The 25030-nt window shown below is 35.2% G+C and overlaps 1 protein-coding gene and 1 pseudogene across 1 annotated transcript; one reads left to right on the top strand and one right to left on the bottom strand.

Annotated features, from left to right (window-relative positions):
• Nucleotides 1–273: 273 nt before the first annotated feature.
• LOC139812260 (protein FAM50 homolog) lies at nt 274–3807 on the top strand (annotated as a pseudogene).
• A 5563-nt stretch (nt 3808–9370) lies between these two features.
• On the bottom strand, nt 9371–13234 carry LOC139808783 (chymotrypsin-2-like). Its single transcript, XM_071771222.1, has 4 exons — nt 13210–13234; nt 10283–10624; nt 9713–9933; nt 9371–9532 (listed from the first exon to the last, which is right to left on the bottom strand). Exons 1-4 carry the CDS (start codon nt 13232–13234, stop codon nt 9371–9373), a joined length of 750 nt encoding a protein of 249 aa, XP_071627323.1.
• Between the last annotated feature and the right edge of the window lie 11796 nt (nt 13235–25030).

Below are 25030 nucleotides of genomic sequence, written 5' to 3'. Positions count from 1 at the left end.
ACATTCTGAGTTATAGTGTAACTTTTAACGCAACGTAAGTGTTTTTGATAGTGAAAAGTAATTTTTCTGATCTTTCGAAAATGTCTACTCTTTCATCGAGCTTTACTCTTGCGAATCTACCAGTAAGTGATTTTGATGGGAAATTCGATGCTTTATACGAATCGAATAATAATTTTTGCATATTTTCAAAATTTATATATTTTTGGAGTAACAAAAGTAAAAAACGACGTTCGGGGCTAAGTCGACACGACGCCACTGGGGCAAAGACGACACTAACGTAAAGTGACATTATCGCAAAAAAGGTCACTGTTTCGTCCGATTCCGATGACGATTTAAGGAACATCTGTTGCGTGTGTTCGGAAAACATTTCATTAGCTTCTAATAACAAACAATGCATCTTATGCAACCGTACGGCTCATGACGAATGTGTGCGCACATCTGATCGCGAGTTTACGTGTATAAATTGTTTTTCAGACAGTTCAGAAAAAGATAATTAAAAGTTTAATCTTTTTTTTTCTCATTATTTTAAATAATTGTTTACTTCATTCCGACTTTTTTTGTTTCTAATACACAATGTCTTTTCATTTGATAAACAATGTATTTTTATTTTTAAACAATAAAAAAATAAGTTCCAGATCAAATTGTGTCGATCAAACAAAGTGTTGAGTTTGCCCCGGCGGGGTGTCGAGTTCGCCCCGTCATTTTTCAATTCGAAAATTTGTCTTCGCGTCACTTTTCCTTTCCTGGCGGCAAAACACGCGCATTCACGCCACGAACCGAAGAGCCAAAAACAAAAACGCATTAAGCAGACGACTAGCATCGGCCGCCTCGCCGTCTGGTCTCCGCTTGCCGTGACAAAAACGCACGCACTTCAAAAGCGCGAAACTACGCCTATTTCGAAAAGATCGCGGATACTACATCTATATATATCAAGAGACACGGTAGTGTCTCGCGCCAAGTACGCGCGAAGCGAGACGCACAGTGACTCTTTTACGCGAACGCATGAGTTGCGAGTATCCGAGATTTTGAGATCTCAATAACGAGTGAACGGATCAATTTCTAAGTAGGTTCGATCGATAGCTTGGGGTTTGATTTATAAATAAGAGTCTTTTTTTTCCGTTACGTGCTCTATGAGCGAAGATATTGCGATGCAAAGTCCAAATGTGGAAAATTTTTTTTTAAGAAACGTGCACGTCGGACAAAAATGGCGGCTGGTGTGTCACTTTCCCATTTTTGACACGAGAGTGCACTTGTGCACTGTCGCAGTGCGTGACAGTTTTTTACAACCTAGAAAAGGATAAGTGTAAGTGTGTGATAGTCGTGACCGTTGCCGCGTCGTGACAGATAGTGAAATATATATAAGTATTGACCGTAGAGAGCTGATGCCGATAGATCTTTAAGAAGGAAGGTGTATCTACAAAATCGTACAAACACGTACGTATATGCTGCCTTTTAAAAGTTGTCAAACTGTATGTTTACGCGAGCGTTACTTCTGTAGTAACTTACGATAATTCACTCGTTTACGCGGAGTAAATTATCGTAAGTTACTACAAAATCCCGTTTACGCGAAGGAAAATTCTGTTTACGCGAAGGAATTATCGTAAGTTTACTACAGAAGTAACGCTCGCGTGTAAACGTAGTAAGTGAAATATATAAAGTATTAACCACAGAGAGATGTCGAGGAGATCTTTAAAAGAAGGAAGGTATATTCAAAATTGCACACGTACGTATATGCTGTCTTGTAAAAGTTGTCGAACTATATGTTTACGCGAGTGAGTACATCTGTAGTAACTTACAGTAATTCATATTAAGATACGTCGTCGTCTCTCAACCAGAGAAACGTAACCTTCACTACTTTCAACGGTGGCTCTTGATTTCCGATCATAATAGTTACTATAAAATCTCCCGTTTACGTGGAGGAATTATCGTATCGTAAGTTACTACAGAAGTAACGTTTGCGTAAATAGGTTATAAAAATAACACGATGTTATATATGCTGTTCGCCGTGAATATATATATATATATATATATATATATGAATATATATATATATATATATATATGTAGGTCCGGAAGTATGTTCCGGGACTTTTATTTTTTTACATCGGTATATTCCAGGACATTTGGCAGTTTCCAGGACTGTCCTGGAAAAAATTCATGTCCTACGGCACGTTTCGGGACAATTTTTTGAATCTGATTACATATATATGCGTTATATTCCAGGACTGTACATTTCAAAAAACGTAAACAGTCCCGGAACATACCTCTAGACCTACATATATATATATATATATATGTATGTATGTGTGTGTGATTTCTGCCTAGTGCTCTGAATGTCATCTAGTCATACATATCAAGAATTTTCGGTGGGCTTCTTCAGAAGATAGGATATGAAGAAAATCCTAATGCATGATGACGATATCACAAAGATGCTAAGGCTAGATGCCACGAAATGTGCATGTACCGTCGGTCACGTGGAATGCAAGAGAAAATCCGCCGTTAAATTGAGCGAACATTCACGAATCCTGATACCCACAAGTAATTTCTTACAATCTTCTTATGATCCTGATTATCTCATAATTTGTATTTTTGTACGTGTATTTTATGCTTTGATAGAAGGAACGTGAAAAAGAGCAGGAAAATGAAAGAGCACTAGCGGCGAAGCAGACAGAAAAGAACAAACAGAAGAGAGATTCAAGCTTTGTCTTTTAATCTGGACGAAGACGAAGATGAAGCTGAGATGTCTTCTGACGAAGACAATGCCGAAAAATCCCCGCAGTCAGAAAATGTGCAATCTGATGGCCCTGCGATTAAGAAGATTTAGAAAAATCCAGATGTAGATACATGTTTTTTGCCAGTAGGGAAAGGGACGAGGAGGAAAGAATGGGCTAGAAAGCAGAACGCGTTGAAGGAAGAAGAAATTGAGATCACATTCAGTTATTGGGATGGATCTGACCATCGTCGGAGTGTTATAATGAAGAAAGGTGAATGTCTCAGTGGTTTAGAGAACGTTTAAGTTATTAAAATACTCCAGTGTCACTTTTGGAGTAACATTGGCATAATATATAATGTTCTGCTGCATAAATTAAATTTTCACATACAGGTAATTCTATCTATTAGGTTCTTCAGAGATGTTTAGAAGTTCTGAGGCCCGAATTCAGCGAGCTTAAAACAGTAATGGCAGATCAGTTAATGTATGTCAAAGAGAATCTTATATTACCGCACTATTATACGTTTTACTGCAACTGTAACTGATTTTATTGTAACTAAGGTAAATATACTAAATGATAAAACTTATGAAGCAATATCACAATGTTGGCATGTTATTTTAATGTATGTAATATTGCGATTAGGCACGAGGAAAGAGCAGGCCTCTGTTCACATTTGACGTTCACGATGATATTCGTATTATGCACGATGCTTCTGTCGAAACCGAGGAATCACATGTCGGAAAAGTTTTACTTAGGTATTTATTATTAAAAGAATATTTTGCATAATTCTTTTTTATGTTATTTTTTTATTTTTCTCATTAGATCATGGTACGAGAGGAACAAACACATTTTTCCAGCGAGTAGATGGGAACCTTTTGATCCAACGAAAAGTTACGACAAGTATACAGTGTCGGATAAAAATAGGAAGAAAGCTAAAATCTGATCTTAGATTCAACGAATTGTCCAATTTTGTTCAAAGGATTCAGATTCAAGGACTGTAAATATTATAACCAGATAAATAACTTTGTTTCATTGTACATACAATTGATTCATTATAAAACAGCTGATTATATATATATATATTATAATCTATTTTATAATAAATATATATATATATATATATATATATATATATATATATATATATATATATATATTTGTAGCTACATTGTATTTTTAAGGACTGTGATTTTAATTCATTCAGTTATGTGATAATATTTAATTCATTTACTCGATTATGTAGTTCTACTAAATAGTTAAGTTTTTGCAAACATTTAGAGGGAAAATAAAAATACATGAATAGTTTAATGACTTGAATATAATAATTACAATATGAAAATACAAAACCATATTTTAATTCATTCCGATACAGAAACAGTATTAAAATATTAATCCATGATCAGATCCTCTAACAGAAATCTATTTACAAATATTAGATGTATCATCTCTTGTCATTTCTTGAAGATAACTGTACAAAAATAAATATATACAATTATATCGATTATAATCACATGTTATTCATAGATTTGATACAAGTTGGATCCATGTATGTAATATTTTTGGGAAAATGGTCCATTATAATAAACTTTTTCTCAGTCGATCTGTTCAAGCAGTCAAGGAATCCAAACCAATAAATAACTAGTCCAGACCCGAATCTGTTCCAGTAGTTTCCAGTTTCGCATCGTTTTATATTCTTTATGTGTTTTTAATACATGAATTATTACTTATTTGAAAATTAATAATTAGTGGATAAGGAATAATCACATTGTCAGGTAAATTTTTTATTTTAAAAATAATAATTGATTTAATATAAATAATTTAATTATTGCAGATAAACATGATTTAAAAAACATGTTAATATTATATATATGTATACATATGATATATATGTGTATTTATATCTACCTAACATAGAGAATCCACAAGAATAACATTAAATATAATAAATACGTATTTAATCAATAAATACATATTTAATAAATTTCAAAAATAGGAGACAATAGTTCTATATTATAACTATTATTACATTTAATGTTATAGCGATTCTCTATATAATACGAATATAAATACACATATATGTATATTTGTAAAAAATAAGAGGTTATATATATATATATATATATATATATATATATATATATAAATTTAATAAAAATTTAATTCGTTGTTATTGTCAATTTGTGAATAATTAAGAAATAAAAAATGGAAATTTTTTGCCGATACTTGCTTATCACTACAAAATGCATGATATCAGTACAAAATTACCTTTTTCAAAAAAAGGTAAAAAAAAGGCGCCAAGTACACGCGCAATGTATGTTGTAAATCTAAAAATCTTATATGGTAGTAGCTTTATTTCTTCCTAACAAAATAATTCACAAAATTGCGTTACCTAACTCAACCCAAGTGATATATATTTTATATTTTTCAATTTTATATTTTTCTCCCTAACAGAATAATTCACAAAATTGCGTTACCTAATTCAACCTAAGTGATACGTATTTCAAAAAAAGATGTGAAATTTTTAAATTGCGCCAATTGTAAAGAGAATATATATACTTTGAAAAATAATTGTTGTGCAACTACTTTTAAAAAATAAAACAAAATTGTGTTACCTAACTCAGCCCAAGTGGTATGTATCTTTGTATTCCTGAGAGTCTTTCTATCAACCCAAGTGGTAGTAGTTTTAATTCTCCTTGATAAAATTATAATATTACAAAGAATTATTTTAATCACAAAGAATTAAAGAGATAATATAAAATAAAAATATTTAATTAAAATAAAATAAATAAATTTTTCTTCTAAAAAACTTGGCGCTGCGGAGGCTCTTACCCAGACAAATTTGCATAGCGCATAAACATAAGAAATTAATTGGTTTATATGTATATGTGCAAAAGGAAATAGACCAATCCATCTCTTTATGCATATGCTTATGCACCTATGCAAGTTTGTCTGGGTTGACCTTAAAAAAGCAGCGCCAAGTTTTTTACAAGAAAAATTTATTTATTTTATTTTAATTAAATATTTTTATTTTATATTATCTCTTTAATTCTTTGTGATTAAAATAATTCTTTGTAATATTATAATTTTATCAAGGAGAATTAAAACTACTACCACTTGGGTTGATAGAAAGACTCTCAGGAATACAAAGATACATACCACTTGGGCTGAGTTAGGTAACACAATTTTGTTTTATTTTTTAAAAGTAGTTGCACAACAATTATTTTTCAAAGTATATATATTCTCTTTACAATTGGCGCAATTTAAAAATTTCACATCTTTTTTTGAAATACGTATCACTTAGGTTGAATTAGGTAACGCAATTTTGTGAATTATTCTGTTAGGGAGAAAAATATAAAATTGAAAAATATAAAATATATATCACTTGGGTTGAGTTAGGTAACGCAATTTTGTGAATTATTTTGTTAGGAAGAAATAAAGCTACTACCATATAAGATTTTTAGATTTACAACATACATTGCGCGTGTACTTGGCGCCTTTTTTTTACCTTTTTTTGAAAAAGGTAATTTTGTACTGATAAACATATACATGTAGCATAGATAACACTAAAAATTGTGTATTTGCACCATGGAGTCTTTTTGCATTATATGCAAAAAAAATGTCAGTGAAGAAGATGATGCTTTTGTTTTAACACAAAAGGGTGCTAATGGTATTAATAATGCAAGTCTTGAGCGCAATAACAAATTAAATGCTGTAGTTGGAAACTATGTTCATAAACAGTGCCGACGAGTCTATTGCGACAAAAAACGTATTACATCAAACAAGAAAAGTAACGTTTGTATTGTTCAGTCTCCTATGACGCGAAGTAAGGAAATAAAAAAGTTTGATTTCCAAAGTATTTTCAATGCCAAAAGTATCTACACAGAATCTTATAAATGCTGGAGACCAAGCGCTCTTATCCATTTATAAAGCCAAAGAGGGAGAAACTTTAATTTCTTTACGGCTCAGAATGTTTCTCTCGAAAATAACCACATCGACTTGCTTCGTGTCGCCTGAAAGGTTACCCCCTACTCCAGCATTGGCGAAATTCCACTATTTCCGAGTTTAATTATTATCAAATAATGATATGGAAATCGAAGTCTTCGGAATTAAAAGCAGAAAATTGGGGATGGAGCTGTGATGGCAACAAATTAATACCAATTACAACGAATAGTAAACCAGCTCCAGATAAAATTCTTAAAGTTATCCGTTGTAATTGCAAGAAAGGCTGTCAAAGTTTAAGATGTACTTGCAGAAAAAATGGATTACCGTGTACAACAGCATGTACAGAATGTATGGGGGTAAGTTGCGTTAATTCGTTACAGGTTACAGGAAGACACAGAAAATTATTAATTATTTAACAAAAAACCAAAAACGAAAAAATTAAAAATTAAAAACAAAAATTTAAAAATATTAAAAACAAAAACAATAAAAAAAACAAAAAATGGGGTGACAATTGATCCAACAGCCTCCTTGTGGCCACCCTGGAAACAGATGCTAATTTATCTGGCTAATGTTGGCCGTAAGCGCGCAGCGCTATAATGTTTTGAGCTTCCGTTGCAAATATCTCAAATAATATGAGATATTTCGAAAAACTCATACAAACATTTTTTGTAGATATTTGTCTGCTCTACAACTTTGATCTCTACAAAAATTTCGAAATTCTTTGTATTTGTGGAGATAAACGAATTTGTTTATAAATTGTTAATAAAAAACATACTTAGGGATAGCGGAAAATGGCGGAATTTGAATATGTTGTTCAGTATATTTTTCTGAACACAATCACGTCATAAAACCTTGTGTTGCAATTTTTTCTAGGTCCAATCGTATTTTGACTGGACTATTGTAGTTTGGCGTAGTTTTATCGAAAAATTTATAGATCAAGATGCACTAAAAAAATACAAAAATTTACAAAAGTGTTCCAATTCTAGCATTTTCATGTAGGATTTTGTAGTACTTCTTAAATTCATGTAGAATTTAATAGATTCTGGCAATTATATTTTATAGTTTTTTGTAGTACACTTTTATTTTTTTTTTTAATTTTGTAAAAATATTTTCGCCAGGGTATCTACGAGATATATCATGGATATCCATTAGATATCTCATAGATATACAAATCTCTCAATACGAGATCAGAAATATTCATTAGATATCTCAGAGATATCCAAATGTCCGAGACATGGACATCAGTACAAGATCAGAAATATCCATTTGATATCCATACCATATCCAGTGGATATTTATGTAGATAACTATTGCATGTTCAGTGGATATTCATTAGATAGGTATCTGCGTAAATATCCATTTAATGTTCTACATATCCATTATATACAAATAGAACCCCATACAGCACATAAAAGTTAAAACCAGATCTCAAAAATATTGCATTGCAATATTATTTCTCTAGATCTAAAAGAAGAGCCGGGTGACCGAAGACCCGTGGATGTCGCGATTTTGCTTTGCCGGGGACCTGCTTATATTTGCCCTCAACCGAAAACTTACGAGTTGGTCTTACTGTTATGTGTCGTTATTTAAGAGATATAGATATTTTGTACATCTATTACATCTATTACATCTATTAGATAATATATTAGATATCCGTAGGAGATATGGACATCATATGGATATGTACCGTAGATATTCAATGGATATCTATTAGATATTTTGTTCTGTGTGTGGGATTATTTCTATATAAAATAAATATATTTATTTGAATTGAAAACATGGATTTACTTGAACCAAGAATAACTTTCTTCCAAACTATATTTCATTTCCTTTGATAACATTTTATAATATTCTTGAAAGAAGAATAAATCTTCCTGCGCACAAAATGATAAACTTTTCTAAGACTTGTGTTACAAGTATATCTTAAAACTATTATTACTTAACCTGTAACTTGCATGTAACATCTGATTTAATTACATCATTACTATAATTACATCATAATTATACTAATTACATAAGTATATTAAAAAACAGTTTAACTCCAGAATAAAAAGTATGGGACAAACTTTTTGCAAGTGCAAAAACCAATATTACAATATAGAATTATTGAAAGGAGATGAAATATGCACTTTATTTTAATCAATCCTATTCATCCCTTAATAATTGGGAGCGACCCTTCTTGTGACCTCAGTTCTTAGAACTCTTAAAATTCTTTTTTTTCTTTAAACAAAGATACTTCTTCTTAAAAGAGGAATATATGGGATGATCGAGAACTCATGATCCTTAGAATACTAGTCTATCGCATTCACACTGAGCTACGAGACATCCTCCAGATAAACGGAGCGGTTTCGCGATGCGCGTATATCGCGTAAAGACACACAGATCAGTAGTCTCGCGATGAGGATATACTTGGCGCGAGACACTACCGTGTCTTTTGATATATAATTTTAAAAATATATTTTATACTGATGTCTTATAACGAGCACAGTTGTTTATGAAAAATGTTCATGCATTATAAATATACATTTTATATTACCAACTTATCAATACTGATACATTTAAATTACCGATTATATAAATGATATTAAATGTATCAGTATTAAAAAATTGGTATTAAAATGTTTAATGCATGTACATTTTTCATAAAGAACTGTGCTCATTATAAGACAATATACATTATACATTTAAATTACTGATCATATAGATAATATTGTTCACTAACGTAACTTCGTAACTTCGTGAATCCAGTATATATATGAAGAAACCCTAGTAAACACTCCAGGGTAGTTGCTAGGACAAAATCCATTTCCGTAACTCACAATACCGATTTGAAGATGCTGACCATTTTCTACCACGATGAGAGGACCACCGCTGTCGCCCTAAAAATACAATATTAAATAATAAAACGAAAACAGAGATACTTTCAAATTTTATTTATTAAAGCTACTTAAAACGATTTAAGATGATTCATATCGCGCATATTAGAATATTCCACTTATATAATTTAATTTGCAGTGTACTATTATAAATTATAGCTCTATTATTTGTGATTATTTTACCTGACAAGCGTCTCGTCCGAATCCTGCGGCCGTGCAAATGTGCTTGTCGTTAATGCGCCAGTATTGCTTGCATACTTTATTTTCTATAATCGGCAATATAGCGTACTTAAGTCTTATCGTACCTTCGCTGGTCATATGATCTTTTCCCCAACCCATCACAAGAGCATCTCTTTTTGCAAAACTTCCGTCGTAATACGCGAGTTTTATTGGCTGAATAGTCTCTAAAATAGAGCAATATTGTATTAACTAATAGTTTTTTAAAATCAATATTGAGGATATATTGATGATATACATTTGTAATACTTTTTTAGTAATTTAATAGTTTGTAATATTTTTTTTAGTATGTATCAAAAATCATAAAAGAAGTTGTACATATATATACACATTATGATTTTTGATTATTATTAAATCTGCTTTCCACATTTATAAGATTATTTGTTATTCAAATCCTTATTAACTTTCCGCGTATCTTCCATACAATAATTAAATAACGCCAATATATAAATAAGCGCAAAAGGAAAAAAGAAAAGAAATATCAATTTAAATGTACTGTTAAAGTAATGTACTTACTGGAAAAGGGAATATCTTGTGGCATATAGAGTAAGGCAATATCATTGTAGCCCTTTTCGTATTGCGGATGTATAAACACTTGATTCGTAATTATCGACATACCGGGGCCTCGAAGAAAATCATAGTCAATGCCAGATTTGTCAACGATACCGAACACTACAAGAAATCTTCGTGGGTAGTTCACTACGCAATGGCCGGCTGTGAGAACCCATCTTCTAGATAAGACCGTGCCGCCGCATTTGAAGTATTCTCTGTTGTCCAGGAGTCGATGCACCACTGCTATGTACGGATAGTCTCCGAGCTCCGCATAATGTCCGCCCGCTATTCTTCCCGAGTCTTCATCTATCGTTTAAGAAAAATGTCAGTGTAGAGAAAAGTCAGACGCTCATTGTCATTTCGGTGAAAATACTAAGAACTATGTGCAAAAATCATACGTGAAATTACATACCTTATTGAAGTCAATTATTTAAATATTACATTATCGTAATCATTAGATTGCAAATTAACGATGCTACAACGATGCTACAATTTGGATTTTATTACAGAAGAAAACTTTTATTTGATGTAGAAAAAATGATATAAACTTGCAGCAAATAATAATCAAATTGTACATGTTGATACAATTAAGTAAATTTTTTTAAATGTTTGCTTTTGCTCACCATATTTATACGCGTAAGAAACAACAGTACTGCTGGAATTTTCATTTCTGTTAATTCCAGAGTTTTCGAATGCGAAGTACTGACTTCGAGCGTATTGACAAATTGTCGAACTGAGTACAATACACAGTAATGTCTTCGTACTTAGCAGACTCATGATAGACTGTTCCGCCGTCCCTGAAAATTTTCTATTTATGCAGTTGCGCTAATATATTTAAGCAATAATGACAACTAACGAAATTATTAACGCTTTTGACAACGATTTTGTGAAATGTATTAGAAGTAAAAGTTCCGGAAAGTACTGTTTGCAAATACATGTACTGTATTATTGTATAAAAGATAAGCATGTGCACATTATTTTCTATTATTAATAGTTCTATTATTAATAAGTGAAGCGATATTACGTGTCTTTATTAAAGGTATTGTTTATTGTCCGTTGTATTGTCCAAGTGTTGCGGTAAAGATATCGGAACTTTTGATTATTAAAGTATTGAAATTCAAAACACAAAGCATAAAAAAATTGAGATTTTTTTCCAAAAACTTAAACATTATTAATTAATCTTAATTGACTTACAAATTTTTTTAAATACTATTAATATTGTTCACCTTCGATCGACTATACGAGTATTATCGGTACTCCACAGATGTTAGTTTTGTAATTTTTAGGAAGTGTTTGTTATCCCAACAAAAATCACAGGAATTTATATAACTTTACTTACAATAGACTTATTATTAAACTTATACAATAAAGTAATTATGTCGTAAATACGCACTAGAATTTGAAGAACTGTCGAGAAACTGCCGAGAACTGCCTTTGCAGTCCGAGACTCCTCTCTTTACAGGGCCTTAAAAAGGGTCTTATCACTGTTCTGGAAAGTTTTAGTCTAGTGTAAATGATTCAGTTTAAGAGAACTTGGCGCAAGACACTACCGTGTCTCTTGATGTTATCACATTCCTAAAATAAGTATGTGGATGATCATATCTTGTTTTAAATGTTCTCAATGTTATTACATTTCTAAGATAAATGCGTGGAATATACTCCCTGAATTTCATGTTTTCGCCTGCGGCGGAGCCCCCCCCCCTGCCTACATGTGTACTGTCTAATGCACACATATCAGCAAATTAATTCCCTTAGCACTGACACAAACTATTATATTTATTAAACTTTTTTGTTCATAACTGTTTAATAAAGGGCTAAAACCTTCTGAAGGTTACTCAGGAAGATGACCTCTATAATATATATGTAAAGGAGAAAAGAGGGAGTTCATAAGGGTAAATATTTATCAGTAGAATATAATTTAATTTAACAAACAATTATACAATACATCTAGGCACGGTTAGGAACTATGCAAAGACCATAAAATGAATCAGTAGGATTGTGTAAAAACATCTCAACTTACAATTTTACTGACAAAGCCCAGAGATTTTGCAAAATTACTGAAATCTCCAAATTGTGTAATTTTTTAAAAACAAGATACAAACGCTCGATAATAGCAAAGCCAAAAGAATGTTAAACGGCCAAAATTCAAACAAAGAAAATTTTAGATGGTAGTTTAGAGTTAACATTAAAAATATGTGATATATATTACATTTACGTTTTGACCTACTTGATTTTTATCAGAACGTTCTAATCGATAAAATTACATTGTAAAATAAATTACGTAAAAAAATAGATATAAAAGATTGAGAGAAACAATGGCTGATGGTCAATTTTAAAAAGTCACTTTATAATAAAATTATCCAAAACCTAATTATCAAAAACGATTAATTACGGAAATAATACACATCAAGGAACAAATCAATGGAATTAATCTTAACAACGACACCGGAACTATTGGACGAATCGTATTTCGATATTCTTAGCGAAGTTCTTATCCAATACGGTCAGGACAAAAACATAAGATTTAAAAACATTTCTATTATTTCTCTCAATCTGTCACATAACTTCCCCAGATAGCCAAATACTGTGAGTTTGCTGTCATACAACAATCGTTGATGCAACTAATTTTGACAAACTAGAGACAAGGTGAGACAGCATTATGTCTGTCGAGTTGAACTCACATGAATTATAATTCTATTTACAGCAAATTAAGAGCAACATGTTCACACGGATTTGTTATCCGTGAAGAGTTAATTTGTGACAGCAACTTGACGACAACTCGTTGTCGTCCACGATTAACAGCATATTCAATGCAATTTGAGGGCAACTTCCCAGGCAGCAGCGTCACGTGATTTTCACGTCAGTTTATGGTCAATCGTTACGTCATGTACCTGTATTTGTAACTACGTGTTCCATTTCGATGTCAGCAAATTTACAGCAAATATATAACAACACATGCAATACATTTGCTCAATATGCTATATCACGCTTGATTATCTAGGTCTTGGAAGCCAATCCCGAGTTCATTGTCTTTGTTCGGAAATTGCACTAATATCCACTTTTCGTCACTTATATTCAACTTCTTACTCATTTTGATTTAATCACAAAATATAAATAACATAAGAATCACAGCAGGAAAAGTCAACACGTTCACTTTATTCTATTAGTCAGCGTGTTCGGTTTATGTTATTGTAAATATAATCTAATATTTATAAAAGTAAGATTGATCTTCCTTTACATATGTGAAATATGAAAAGGGGTCCTTATAAAAGGTATATAGAGGATGGAATTCCTAAATTAACTTATTACTCACGTCTTAAAAAAAAGTAAATAATTACTTTTTGCTGAAACTTAAAACGCAGATGTAAGTATTTACCACATTTTTATTATATATATAATTTGTTTATTTCAATTGCCTTTCGGCCTTGAAAGGGGGTGCTACATGTCTTTAAGATGCGATTTTTTTTTTTACAATACATTTTATATTACATTTCTTTGCTATCAGTTTCATTTTGTATTTGTACGTTTCTTAGGTCCTTCCTGTGCTTGGTCACTTTCCTCATCCAATCTGCTCCTTCTCCTGTATCTTTCAAGATGTCTAAGATATTTCTGTAATCCCTTAGAGGCTCCACGCAGTCAGACATCAAATGCTCTAGCGTTTCCATTTTCTCGCCACATATTCTACATACTCTTTCTTCTTCTTTTCTCCAGTACTTGCTTCCTTCCTCCTCGATTCCGCATCTATACCTTGCAATCAATCTCTGGTCTCTTCCTTTGTATTCTTTTTGTAGATACCTTGGGATGTAATCTGTTCTCAGCTCTTTGTACCTAGCGCAGTACCTTCCATCCTCTATCCTTTTCTCTTGCTCTGCTCTTTGTTCCTTCCGGTCCGTCATTATTAGTTCTTCCATGTTCGTTCTTTCAGAGCTTTCATTTCCTGTATCCCATGTGCTAGAGCTAACTTTTCTATAATATTGGTCCCTGTTTTTTTCTTATTTTGTTTTCTTCCCTTCCTGTTTGTTTTGTATCTCTTTCCAGCACTCCGCGATTATTTTGTTCGTCTGCCTTTCTTTTGTCTTCTCTTCGTACTTCATAGCTCTTTTTCCAGCTTTTATCCTGATTTTGTCAATTTTCGTTTCTTCTCGTATCAGATATGCCGGTGTGTTAAAATCCAGTCCTAAAGTCCATCTTATATATTTTTCTTGCAACTTTTTCTACCTTTTCTTCTTCTCTCCATCCCCATATTTCCGCTGCATATAATAGGATGCTTTCCACTAGACTCTTGAACATTTTCATTCTCCTGTCTACACTCTCTCTGAATTTCCTCTGTCCAATACTCCATACTTGTGCCATTGCTATCGCCGCCTTCTTGACTGTTTCTTTTATATGCGTTTCCAGTCCTCCGTTTTTTTGGAAGTAAAACCCTAGATATTTAAATTCCTTGACTTCTTCCAGTCTTTCTTCGTTCCATCTCCATTCTTCCTTCTTCTTCCTACCCCTTCCTTTTTTGAAGATCATAACTTTGGATTTTTCAGCGTTAAGTGTCAATTTTTTCTTTTCTAAATACTTTCGGAATCTACTTATCATCTCCTTAAGCTCCTCTGGACTCCTGGCTAACAGCACTATGTCGTCTGCGTAGGCGAGTGTTCATATTTTTTCTCTTCCTATCACTATCCCTCCTGCTTGACCTTTCCTTATCCTTTCTTCCAGATCCGCCGTATAAAGCGTGAAGAGCGTTGGACTCAGGGGGCATCCTTGCCTTACTCCTTTGGTTGTCCAAAATCTGCTCGTTGTATGACCGTTTACTCTGACGACGTTTCTCGTTTCCTGATAAATCTCACCTATTCTTTTCCTGATCTTCTGGCTGATTCCTGTTCTCTCCATTATCTTATTCAGTTCTTCTCTGTCCACCTTGTCAAATGCGGCGCTTAAATCCGCGAAGAAGGCGTAGATTTTTCCTCCCTTGTTGACTAATTCTCTGTTTGTGATGTAATTCAGAATAAAAATGTTATCTATCGTGCTTCTACCTCGTCTAAATTCTGCCTGCGTTTCTGGGATGATGTTCTTGTCTTCTATTTCGGCCTTCAGTCTTTCTTCGAGTACCATTGCGTATATCTTGTACGCCGAGTTAAGCAGTGTTATTCCTCTATAATTTTTTAAATTTTCCTTATCTCTTTTTTTTGAAGATAGGGGCGATCACTCCTTCTTTCCATCTTTCCGGCAGCCCCTCTCCTTTCCATACCCTATTTGTAATTTCTTTTAACCTTTGTATTACCTTCCTGCTTCCATTTATCCATACTTCATTTTCCAGTCCATCTTCTCTTGGGGCTTTCTTGTTCTTTAGTTTAGCTATCTGTCTTCGTATTTCCGCTCCAGTTATCTCGTCTTCATTCTCTTCTGGTTCTGTGGTCTCATTTACCCCACCGTTGCTATGTCCTGGAGATTCTGTTCCTTCTAAAAGCTGCATAAAGTAGGCCTTCCATTTGTCAGACTCGATCTTTTTTGTGATTTCTGTTCTTTTCTTTCTGCCTCTATTAATGTATTTTCACGCTTGATTTTCGTTGGTGATTTGCTGTATTTCTTGATCTTCTTTTTCTTGCCATCTTGTTTTCTTCTCTTTGCATTTGTCCTTGTACTTTTTCTTCTTTTTCTCGTAATTATCTTTGCTGTCTTCTCCCTTCCTCCATTGCTTTAATGCCCTTCTTGCTACTCTTTTGAACTCCGTGCACTCCTTATCCCACCATTTGTTAGTTCCTATCCTCCATTTCCTCACCTTGATTGTTTTCTTACTTACTGCTTTGTTTAATTCTCCTATCAGCTCTTCTACCATCTCGTCTATTCCCTGTGCCGTGAAGGATATCTTCTGTTTTTTCTGCGAAATTACTCTTGCCCTCTTCTGTCCATACTCTTCTTTCTACGCTTGTCTCTTCTTGTTCGACGTCTGGATTCGCACCATTTTCTGTGAAATAAATGTCTATTCTGATCGGCAGGTGGTCTGATTCAATTCTCTCCTCCACCGCAAAGTCCACTATGTCTTCTCTGACTTCTGCATTAACTATCCCATAATCTATTACCGAGTTGCCACACGCACCTATATACGTCCATTCTCCTGCTTCGTCTCCTTCTATATTTCCGTTTAGTATACTCCATCCTTCTTCTTCTATCAATTCCAACATTGTTCTTCCTTCTGCGTTTTTTATCTTGTCTCTTGATTTCCTTCTGATTTCCCTGTTACTGTTTTCCCAATTTATCGTGCCCCCGTCTCCTATTCTTGCGTTGAAATCTCCGCCAATCAATACTCTTCTGTTTTCTGGACTGTGAATTATCTGCCGTAAGTCTTTTACTGTTTCTTTTATGTCTCTGCTGTATACTGTTAGAATTATCCACTCTGTGTTGTTTAAAATAACTCTTCTTTCTTGAATGTCTTCCCGCTCGTTCGTTGTTTCTTCTTCCTTGACACCTCTTCTTATCCCTGTTATTATTCCTCCCCTTGCTCTTCCCTTGGTTCTTTTTCGTTTGGCTGCAGTACTTTTCCATATGAATTTGTCCGGTAATTTGTCTTTCAATTTCTCCCATTGTTTTTCGTCGACCCATGTTTCCGTTAGCCCTATGGCGTCGTAATTCTCTATGTGTTTCCAAAATTGCCTGTCCTTGTTAAACAGTCCCGCGACGTTCCAGAAGCCTGCCACCATGGTGGAAGTAATAAGGTGTGCTCTTGCGCACAGGCATTTCTACTGACCAATAAGAGAGCGTGACAAGATTCCGCCATCTTGTATAATTTAAATGGATATTAAAACGAAGACTCAGGCAAGAAAGGGTTTTAATGAAAGATCTTTCGTGTATAAATATAATTCTGGTGAATATATTTAAAAAATATAATAAATATAAACACACACATAAATATAAATAAACAAATATAGCAAACACATAAACACGTATAATAAACAATAAAAAGATAATAAATATATGGAAAATATAATAAAAATAAAATTATTTTTTATTTGTAAATTTTTTCATTTTTCTTTTTTGTTTTATTCTAGCATTTTCTGCCGAAATTTTTTTATTGATTACTCGAAGTCTTATATATGTTCTTGTTCTAATTAAACAAAGTAGAACCTCGCGCGGGATTGTTCTATTTTTCATTTTCTTTTCAACCCTATTTGCGATTGCTTCAAATATCGACGGATCCTTCCGCATGAAGAATCCATGGTAATCTTGGAATTCTTGGTTCATTATTTTTCCCACTTTTAATAAGTCTGAAGAAGGACTTATAATTTTCCCTCTAGAGATGTAGTTAATCCAGTCATTTTCTGGATTAACCAACATCTCAGTAGGATTACCTAAATTTTTATATTTATTTATAAATTTAAAAGCGGCATAACCCGCGATATATTTTAGGCCTTCTTCTTCTATGACGTCCACAACTTCTAAATTTTCTACTTGGCTCAATAATTTCAGTTCTTCAGAAGTAGGAGAATAATTAAATGTACTACTACTACTTGGATCTGAAAGAAAAGGTGTGAAGCAAAACATGCATATATATTATTATATCGGAAAAACACTTTTTGACAATTTCAAATTTCAATTTATTTACAATGATTTCATTCATTTATATGAATGGGACTCGATTGCCCACGTCACTAATTAATAATACGATCATAATTAATATTTATAATAATTACAAAGTAAGGCGAATTATATATAATTGAAATTTTTTTATAATAGTACATCAGTATGCTTACAATAATGTAATTAAACTACCATTCTAATTTAAAGTACAATTTAATTAGAATAAAATATTACATTACCTTAAAGTATCACATTACCTTAAATTATGAATTAATTAGAATGATATATATTATGCTAAAAATTTATCTACAACCGTTTTACCACAATATTACATAAACATACTTGTACTTAATACTTAACAATGAAAGTGTAATAATTATCATTAAGATATAAACTTACCACAATCAGCATTTTCTTCATTAAAAGTATATGCTTCATAATCATGAGGTAAATCGTCCTGAAAATTAGTGATACTACCAATGTTAGGGCCCGGACACACACTTTTTCGTAACAGTAACAGTAAAGTTTCGACCAATCGCGTTGCTCGAATCGAGAACGTACGGCCGTACGTTCCCGAATCGAGCAACGCGATTGGTCGAAACTTTACTGTTACTGTTACGAAAAAGTGTGTGTCCGGGCCTTTACCCTCATCATCATCGTCGGTCGGTGACATTACGTTCGAGTCAAAATCAATGCCGCTAGTGAGACACGTTTCGTCCATGGTTGAGTCATGAGCGATGGTATTGCTTCCTTGTGTGAAGAAGTCCGTTGAATGCTTCCCTAATATGTACCACCGAAGTCTGTAGCGAATATCTAATGCCGTGGACCTATCGTTTGTTGCTCCCATTGATCGTATATACGCGAAAAGATTTTCCACTACGTCTTGGTTCAATCGACTTGTAATTATATATGACATTTCTGAATTGAATTTCTTCTTTAAATCATAGTACAGGTTTCGTAATGACGAATTACATATGAAAATTCCTTTTTGAAAAGGAAGCAAACTCTGTCGACTACCAACTTTCATATGTTTAATTGTTGACGTGACTTTGGCAAAAATATTATTTTGCTGCACAAGATCAACACCATATCCATTTTGTCCAGGATGATTTCCGTATTTAGAAACGCTATTAAAAATGTCGAACCAATCGTTAAACATTTTTAATAATGTAGCAGTTGCAACCCATTCTGGACAATTATCCATGAATCCTCGTGAACCGCACCATTCAATTGCAGATGCATTTGTCGCAGAGAAAATCTGGGTTGCGAGTTTCACATTTTGTCGTTGCGTTCCTTGGACGTCTAAATGAATACGCGACAGCTTGAATGCAATTTTCAAATCCCCACTGTTAATTTGAAGTAACCTTTCCAAGGCCGCCGAAGTCACAAAATGCCCATTTACATGTAATCCGGAATCCAAAAAATGATTTCGAAGTAATTTCATTAAATGAGGAGCATCAGCAAAAACGTGGATCTTTACATTTTCATCGCACGGATGCTCAAAGTATGTTTCATCCTCATTTTCCATTACATTAATTTTTAATTGTTTTATTAAATTTTGATTTGATGGTCCCAGATCACAGGTCATTCCGAACACAGTATAGCCACTGTTATACAATTGGACAATTATTTTAAATAATAATTCTTTGGTGAGATCTTGGTCGAAATCGTAGAATACAGGCTGTTTCCATTTTTTGAATAAACCACGAGCTATAACGACTTGGCATTTTTTATGAGGGCCAATAACTCTCTCTTGCCTTCTTTCAATCGCCATTTGATTTGACAAATTAATTTCGTCAAAACAGATCACTGTTGCCTTCTCGAACTCTGTCATGTTTTCACCTTTATATTTCATGATCAGCAAGACGTCAGTAAGAATTCCTTCATCAAGGTTGAATGATGCTACCCACTTTCGGAGGGTTGACAGTGCTGGAAGAGGAATCTTTTTGATTTTTCTCAAATATCTGTAAGCTTTCGGGCTTACGCTTCTCAATGATATTGCAGCTGCAATATCCTCTGAAGACCAACGGGTTATCTTCTGCGTGGGATTCATTAAGAGTTTAACTTGTCCAGGTGTGAAAAAAGGACTTAGCATCTCTTGCAATTTGTTTTTCATCTCTTGCTCGTGTCCTTTATTAATATTCTTCATCTCTTTCTCATGCAGTTTATTAATCTGATCCAATTGAAGAACTTTATTTTGAAGAATTTCATTTTGGCGAACCAAGTCTGCATTTTCCCGTATCAGTTTCTGTATATCATCTTGATTGAAAGGAACTTGTATTGAACCTTCACGATAAGAAAATATAAAAATAAATAAATAAAACTTTGCTAAAAATTTAGTTAAGTAATAGAAATCTAACCAACAAAAAATCATAATACAAGGACGTACTAAAGTTATCACTGCTTGTACTTGTAGAGCATGATGCAACTGGATTCGCAGAGCTTGGTGTATCTCGAGTCTCAGAGCTCGATGCGACTTGAGTCACAGAGCATGATGCTTCTTCATTTGTGAAGCTTAATGCGACTTCATTTGCAAGCATCGATATCACAGAACTCTCAGAGCTCGATGCAACACAGTCTGTAGCAACGTGTGTACATTCTCTTACTTCTGTTCCTGAAAGTATATTTAATATATTGTATGGAAGACAGGAGTATTATTTATACATTATTAATATATAATCACTTAAAACATAAATCTATTCATATAAATAGAAGTAATGTCTATATACATACTCAAATCCTTCTCCACCACAGTTGTTGCATTGTCCTCTACAAATTCCATTGGAATTGCATCAAGTTTCAATGTCCGAGATTTCACAGGGCTATAGTTAGGTAGTAGCCCAAGTAGCCACGATCGATCTTTATATTGTGAAGAATGGAAATGTTGGGAACAAACCCGAGCTAGATAAACAAATTTTAAATAATGTATTTTATCAATTTTATTATATTTTATAATTTTTAATTTGTTAAATTCTATTTATCACCTATTAGTATTATATGTACTGTCACGACTTTTTGCACTCCCGGACCGCTCCGGGACGTGTGCCGGATCAAAAGGACTTAGGAGAGCGGGATGGTTGGCCTCTCCAGTGATTTCCTCGCACCTCCGATACTCCACGAAATGTTCCGAATATTGGGCGCCAGACGCGTACATTCGCGTCCACGAAATCGCGAAAACCTAAACAAGACGCAAAACGAAGTGTGGAGGTGCGTGGAATCGGCTAGCTTGACCTAATCACGGGGTTAATGAAGGGCAGCGCGATATTCGGCGGGGTGACACGTTAATTTCATACTCAGTCAGATAACAAAGAAAGTAACATTTATTGAGTACTGGTTGTCGAGAAAATAACAACGTGTATCCATCCGGCTTCGATCAAACACAAGATAACTTCAATAAATAGATCAAGAATAGCCGGTGGCGGGGTGTCTGGATTCATCTAACAGAAATAATATTAAGGCGGACGCGAGACACCCACGGAGTATTAATTGAGTCTCTAATAAACACGCTGAAGGCGCTATTCTCAAACAATTAATAATTCGAGTCGAAAACTGTACGAAAACTCTGTCGCAATGATATCTTAACCTAACGCGAGCGATTCTGCTCGGGCGCAACGGGGAGGCGCCGAGTCATTTAACCAGGCCAAGAATACGATAACTAACGCAAAATACTGGATTAATGCGGTTCTCCAATGAGGCGGAATACCGGTCAACGCGAAATACTAGAGTCGCTATATCGCTAATAACCACGGAACGCCATGAAGAACTACGCAAGTAACATCTAAACGCACGAAGCGTGTGAACGCCGGTAATTTCTTAACGCGAGTACAAGTCTAACATAATTAATCAATCGGCGGGAACGACATTCGACCGCAGTTAACAATGCCATCGACGTCCCAACGCAAAATTCGAGGTGGTCGCGAGCAGGGACGCCATAGGACGTAACGCAAGTAATACCGGACGCAAAGTTTCTCAACGCGAGAGCACAATTATCAACCCGTAATAACGAGATCCGAACACAAATCGATACGCTAACACCGACGCTCGAACACAAGAATTTCCCGACGCGAAGAAACGGTAACGCAATTGACGAAATACCGGCCCGTAGGCGGCCGTACACCAAGGTCGCGAGGACAACGCAATATACTCGCGATATCGAACTCATTAACGCCTATCGCGACCTCCAGGGATTCGCCATAACGCTTGTACCACGGTTCCGCAGCCACGATACCATCCCGAGGCCCTTCGCTCTCGTTATCGATCGCGAAATTACACTCGATCTTAACATGCGTTATCCCGAGCGAGAGCGTGCACCGGAGGGCGGTGTCGTGGCTTTACATATCGCGATTTACGGGCAACCTCACCGGTGATACGCCTCCTCCTAGGCTCCTCGCCGTCACCTTCCACCAACGATCCTTGATCCGCCAAACAACGATCGAAATACCCGACTCGGGGTGGCTATCGCGTATCTTACAAAACGTATCTCGCCGACGGACGACCAGAGAGTCAGAGAGTGAAACGCTAAACCCGCTCGATTGCGGAATCGATACGGTACCCCTTCCTGAGGGGCGCGCGAGCCAATCGGGCGCGAGCTTGCAAGCCCGCGGTGTCCCGGCGCAGTGCTATCGATACGAGATCCTTCGGGGGCGGGCAACGGTCCCTCGGCGGCGTACGACTCCTCAAATTTTGTCCTTAGCGGCGGACGGAACTTCGCTCGTGCCGGTGTGCCTCCGGTTTGACCCTGGGGCGGTGGCCAGCCACCCCGTGAGTCGGTGTTTTGTGGAGATCGTTTGCTGAAGCCGGGTGTTTACCCAAGCGCTTGGGGCCCCGCTATCGGCGGCCTCGTCCGTCGCTGCCGCACGTGCCGCCCGCCTGCCGCGTTGCTCTCGCCAGCCCGCGATCTCTGCTGCTTCCGTGTTTGCCACCCCTCCTTGGTTATCGATCGTCCTTGATTTCCTTCGCCAAGTACTCCTACCTCGAAGGTTTGCCGTGGTGTGGGTGAGGTGCCGCGCGTATTACATTGCATAAAAAAAACAAAAGAAAATAATCAAAATGCGGAAACGCGATTAAATACGACCCCTGGAGATCTCGTCGTTGCCTCCCTGGTCCGTCCCTGGGCGCGAAATTCCGCGCCTTGTGACGGCGGCGGGGCGCCGCGACGGTGCGGCGAGCCGCAACGTCACAGTACATACCGTTTTATTGTTTGGGTTGACGTTTTCTTTGCAAAGTATTTTCCATTTCGCAATCATTTCTTGATTTTTTGGAAATGAAAAATATCTTACATTTTTTTTATTTCGCGACGTATTTTTACAGTTTTTAAAAAAACACGATGGCATTATAAAAGATTTTTTATATTACATTCATAAAAATCATAAAATTGCTACAAAACTGTGTATAACCTGTGTATACCGTGACACTTTCGTTTACTTTTATCGTCGCGTTGCTATAGGTTGGCTATAGTGATTTTGCAAGATGGCGGAAACTTGGTGCTACGCAGAATGTGACGAAAATTCGTCCGAGAAGATAGCACACCTTATTACTTCCACCATGTCACAACCGACGCCGGTCGAGATAAAACCCGAAACGCGATGGGAACATTGGGAACGCGGATCCACGGGCGCGCGATCGAAACTCTTTAGTCGATTGCTGCACACACACAGGACACAGGACGACGGGACTGCACGAGACGCGAGAACAACAACGTTTCCCGCGCGGTTAGAGCGAGCTTCGAGAGAGCTAGAGAGGCGCTCATTGGTCACGTGACGTTTACTCCATGGCAGTCAATCAGAGAGTGGCGCGTTGGTGCTACTCTCTCCTATAGGCTCTTTACGCGCGGTAAAAGGGCGCGACGCCAGTGTAGACAATCAAATATTAATAACCAGCATTAAGGTGGTTCGATGGCTACAACAAAATTCAGAGAATTTCATGAAATTTTAATATGTTGTTCTGCAATGCAAAATAGAATTATGTGAATTTTTGGGGAATTTTTCACCGTCCCGTTTTGAAAAAAATCTACTCCAAAAACCTAAAAAGTACAATTTTAGGAGTAGATTTATTTCAAAACGGGACGGTGAAAAATTCCCAAAAAATTCACATAATTCTATTTTGCATTCCAGAACAACATATTAAAATTGCATGAAACTGGCTGCATTTTTAACATAGGTTCTTATGGTTTTTATGGGAAATGACATATTGCATATACCTTCAGAATGAAATAAGTGCAAAAAAAATGCAAATGATAAAGAAAAAGAAATTTGCACATGTAACTTAATAATTTACAAATAAATGAGCGAAAGAAAGGGAAAGGTTACCGCACATTTCGTAGAAAAATTAATTATTAAAGCATAAATTGCTTGATTTTTCGTCTGCATAGACTGTCATGGTCGTGAACGACGTGAATAGCAGCACGCATTATACACGCGGCGACCAATCAGAGCAATCCCCTTCATTCCCACTACTTCAAACGCTAGTGCGCTGTTTCCAGAACCCCCGCGTCCCACTACTCCCCCCGATGAAGCCATCGAACCTCCTTAATTAGCTAATAATAACGCCCGTGAAAAAATCAATCACTATAACGTACAGCATTCCGTAAAAATTTAATTTTAATTAAAGATTAATTAATATCAATTATTGTGTACATATAATTATATTTAGCAGCAGCAGAGCGAAGTAGCCGCCTGCACGCGCCGATATCGACGTCGTATCGATGTCGATTAGACGTCTTTTCAAAAATTACGTGTCATTCACTTAGACGTCTATTAGATGTTTATTAGATGTCGAAAAATAAATTGAGCTCAAAAAAGTGTTTTATGAACAATGCACCGTTATTGTGTGAATATTAGGTGTAAATATTGAACTGTCTCTAAGAAAACGCAGTGGCATAAAATTACATAACATCTAATTAAGATATTTCTAGATGTTGTTTTAGATTAGATGGCTCCGACATCTAATAGACGTCTATCTCGCGTTTCTCCCTGGATAGATTCAATGATATATGTTCTAAAATAATTGAGACAGTATTTGGCGTGCCACAGGGATCCGTATTAGGACCTCTAGTGTTTATTTTGTACATAAATGATATTGTTAAGGTGATGCTGGAGCCGTCTGTATAACCGACAAAATTACCATTTTCTATGTTATCGACTA

The sequence above is a fragment of the Temnothorax longispinosus genome, chromosome 1, assembly GCF_030848805.1.
Source record: "Temnothorax longispinosus isolate EJ_2023e chromosome 1, Tlon_JGU_v1, whole genome shotgun sequence".
In the NCBI taxonomy this organism is placed as follows: domain Eukaryota; kingdom Metazoa; phylum Arthropoda; class Insecta; order Hymenoptera; family Formicidae; genus Temnothorax; species Temnothorax longispinosus.
This window is presented reverse-complemented; position numbering and strand designations above follow the sequence as displayed.